We start from the raw sequence: 3,007 nt of genomic DNA on the forward strand, positions 1-3,007 counted from the left end.
TTTAAAGGAAACACTTTCCATTAAGAAAAAGCTGGAATATTATTATGCTAATAATAATCTGGATGGTGCCATTCCATGTAGAATTCCCATAGGTATTAATGGAAGTTTTGTGCTAAATCAGCAGTAGTTTTAGGTGGTGGATTGTAAAAAAGGATATACGGCCCAGCAGGATCTTAATCCTTCTGCATTTACTTAGGCAAACTTTGTCTTTGAAATGCTTTTGAAATCTGTCCCAATTTTCAGCAGGAGTCATGCCTGAGTAATATTGCAGGATCGGGCTTCAAATGTAAGGGCGACAGAATTTAAATAAAGACAGATCTTCTCTTAATCCTGAGATGTAGAACGTGGGTTAGAGAAGGAAAGAGCTGTAGCTTTAGCTCGTTAGTTCTTGTCTTAGCCACTGAGGACTGATTTCTCCACATGTTCTCGTATTGTTTTGTTTTCAGGGACGGCTCTGTTGCTTAGACCAGGCTGCTGCAAGGATGGGGCCCCTGGAAGCAGTAGGTGAAGAAAACCAGACAGATGGAATGAAAATGGAGCTGTTCACCAAGCTGTACTTGCCGAGATACACCACACCGCTCAATGAATTGGCTCTGGACCCCAAACCAGAACTGAAGGACAGCACGACGCTAGTTGAAGTGCAGATAATCCTCATCTTTGCTTACTGTTCCATCATCCTGCTGGGGGTGATTGGGAACTCCCTCGTCATCCACGTGATCATCAAGTTCAAAAGCATGCGCACAGTGACCAACTTCTTCATTGCCAACCTGGCTGTGGCTGACCTGCTGGTGAATACGTTGTGCCTGCCCTTCACTTTGGTTTACACGTTATTGGGCGAATGGAAACTGGGCCCAGTTTTGTGCCACCTGGTACCTTATGCCCAGGCTCTTGCTGTGCACGTGTCTACTGTTACGTTGACTGTGATCGCTTTGGATCGGCATCGCTGCATCGTCTACCACTTGGAAAGCAAAATCTCTAAGCAGATCAGCTTCCTGATTATAGGAGTTGCCTGGGCTGTCAGTGCCCTGTTGGCAAGTCCTCTGGCCATCTTCCGTGAGTACTCGCTGATCGAGATCATTCCTGACTTCAAGATTGTGGTCTGCTCTGAGAAGTGGCCAGGGGAGGGACAGCTCAACTATGGCACCATCTACAGCGTCTCCATGCTCCTGATCCAGTACGTGCTGCCTCTGGCAGTCATCTCCTATGCCTATGCCCGTATTTGGACCAAGCTCAAGAACCACGTTAGTCCCGGGGCGGGGAACGACCACTACCACCACCGGCGACGGAAAACCACCAAAATGCTGGTGTGTGTGGTTGTGGTGTTTGCTGTCAGCTGGCTGCCATTTCACACCTTCCAGCTAGTCAGTGACATTGACAGTCAGGTGTTAGACCTGAAAGAGTACAAACTGATCTACACGGTGTTTCATGTCATTGCCATGTGCTCAACGTTTGCTAACCCCCTTCTCTATGGCTGGATGAATAACAACTACAGGACGGCTTTCCTCACGGCCTTCCAGTGCGAACAGCGGCTGGACTCCATCCACCCTGAAGTATCAGCAGCTGTCAAAGCCAGGAAGAAACTAGAAGCAAAGAGGATTCGATTCCCCGGAGACTCTTTCACGCAACCTACCAATGTCTAAGATGTCTGACTAAAGAAGAAAGTAATATGTTGTGGACAAAGGGATAAATCCATTTTGACACATGCATTTTTGATGCATGGTTTTATTCATAAATGGTAAAAGAAAAGTAGCAGGAAAGTTAAGGCAGGTGGTATGATTTGAGGGGAGTTGATTGACATCAGTTGTGACTGCAAGGAAATAAAGGGGACTGTTTATGTCTGTCTCTAACAGGGTAAGAAACACTCCCATCCCTCCCATCTCTTGTTTACAAGTCTAAATGACGACGGCAGAGTTTGCTGGTTTTGCCATAGGAAAGCAAATGACTCATTTACAGCACAGGAATATTGATGGTGGGAGCAGGTAATTTTTCTATTGTGTATAGAGATCAGGGAGAGCAGAAGTCTGCCAGGACAATGAAGCCTGTCTGGGGAGATGGGCTGTGCTGATTAAAGCTCAGACTTTTCAGACCCCTGCTCTCCCACAGGCATCTTTTGCAAAGATAAGGGAATTAAGAAGAGAAATATGTTACTTTTTTTTGACTTGTACTGAAGTACTTCAAACCACAGTGTTTGAAATGGATTAGGGGAAAAAAAGAAAAAGAATAAAAAACCCACCCAAACAACGGATTCAATGTGAAGAAAGGTCAAGTTTCTACATAAAATGAGATCTGGGTTTTGGTCCATCAAATGGGGTAAAAAGTAATTCCTTAAGAATTGGCTGGCGTTATGCTGGTGAGAAAATATCAAGCCTGTGACCTGATCAGTCATTCCCTGCAGATCCCAGCCTTTCATTCTGCACCAGGAACAGCTCACAAACGCAATGCTTTAAAGTGGTATTTGAGGGCAGGGGGTGCAGGCTCAGGTCTTCTGTGAGCACTTCATAAACTGCCAATGTTTTAATTTTCAGGACCTGATTAAACATCTAATGTGTTATTAACTCCACAGGCTTTGAATTGTTGCTGCTTTCTCCCTGAATAATAAAACAGCAGAAAATTTTGATCCTCTGGAAAGGCTGCTAGATGGTAACGTGCTTTTCCTTATTGTGGTTTTATGTCATACACTCATCTCGTCTTGGAGCTTTTTCCATCTTTAGCCTTTGTAAAAATTAAGAACATCTGAATGACTGTGACCTAATAACAGTATGCTAAGTTTATGTGATAACTTATCAGTTATTCTGCATGCTGTAGTTAATAGTTAAATTCCTTTTTTGCTCAGGTATAAAATTTTAATCTGTTTACTGTGTTGTACACAGCAATGTTCAGCTCTTCTGTGTCTTTGTTTAGCCTCCTTGAACTCATTAAAGAGACGAAGAAAATTTCAATCCATGTTTATTCCAAACTGCCCTGTTGCTTATCTAGAATAAAAATAAGCGTGATACTTTCCCTTGGC

At 43.7% G+C, this 3,007-nt stretch overlaps 1 protein-coding gene across 1 annotated transcript; it reads left to right on the forward strand.

Annotated features, from left to right (window-relative positions):
• The first annotated feature begins 482 nt into the window (after positions 1–482).
• NPY2R (neuropeptide Y receptor Y2) lies at positions 483–1,640 on the forward strand. The gene has a single exon (XM_065634671.1). It carries the CDS (start codon positions 483–485, stop codon positions 1,638–1,640), a length of 1,158 nt encoding a protein of 385 aa, XP_065490743.1.
• The last annotated feature ends 1,367 nt before the right edge of the window (positions 1,641–3,007 follow it).

This window comes from Caloenas nicobarica, chromosome 4, assembly GCF_036013445.1.
Source record: "Caloenas nicobarica isolate bCalNic1 chromosome 4, bCalNic1.hap1, whole genome shotgun sequence".
Classification (NCBI taxonomy): Eukaryota; Metazoa; Chordata; class Aves; order Columbiformes; family Columbidae; genus Caloenas; species Caloenas nicobarica.

Bases quoted from the DNA above. Each gene is read 5' to 3' on its own strand.
- NPY2R (XM_065634671.1), top strand. From the start codon at position 483: ATGGGGCCCCTGGAAGCAGTAGGTGAAGAAAACCAGACAGATGGAATG.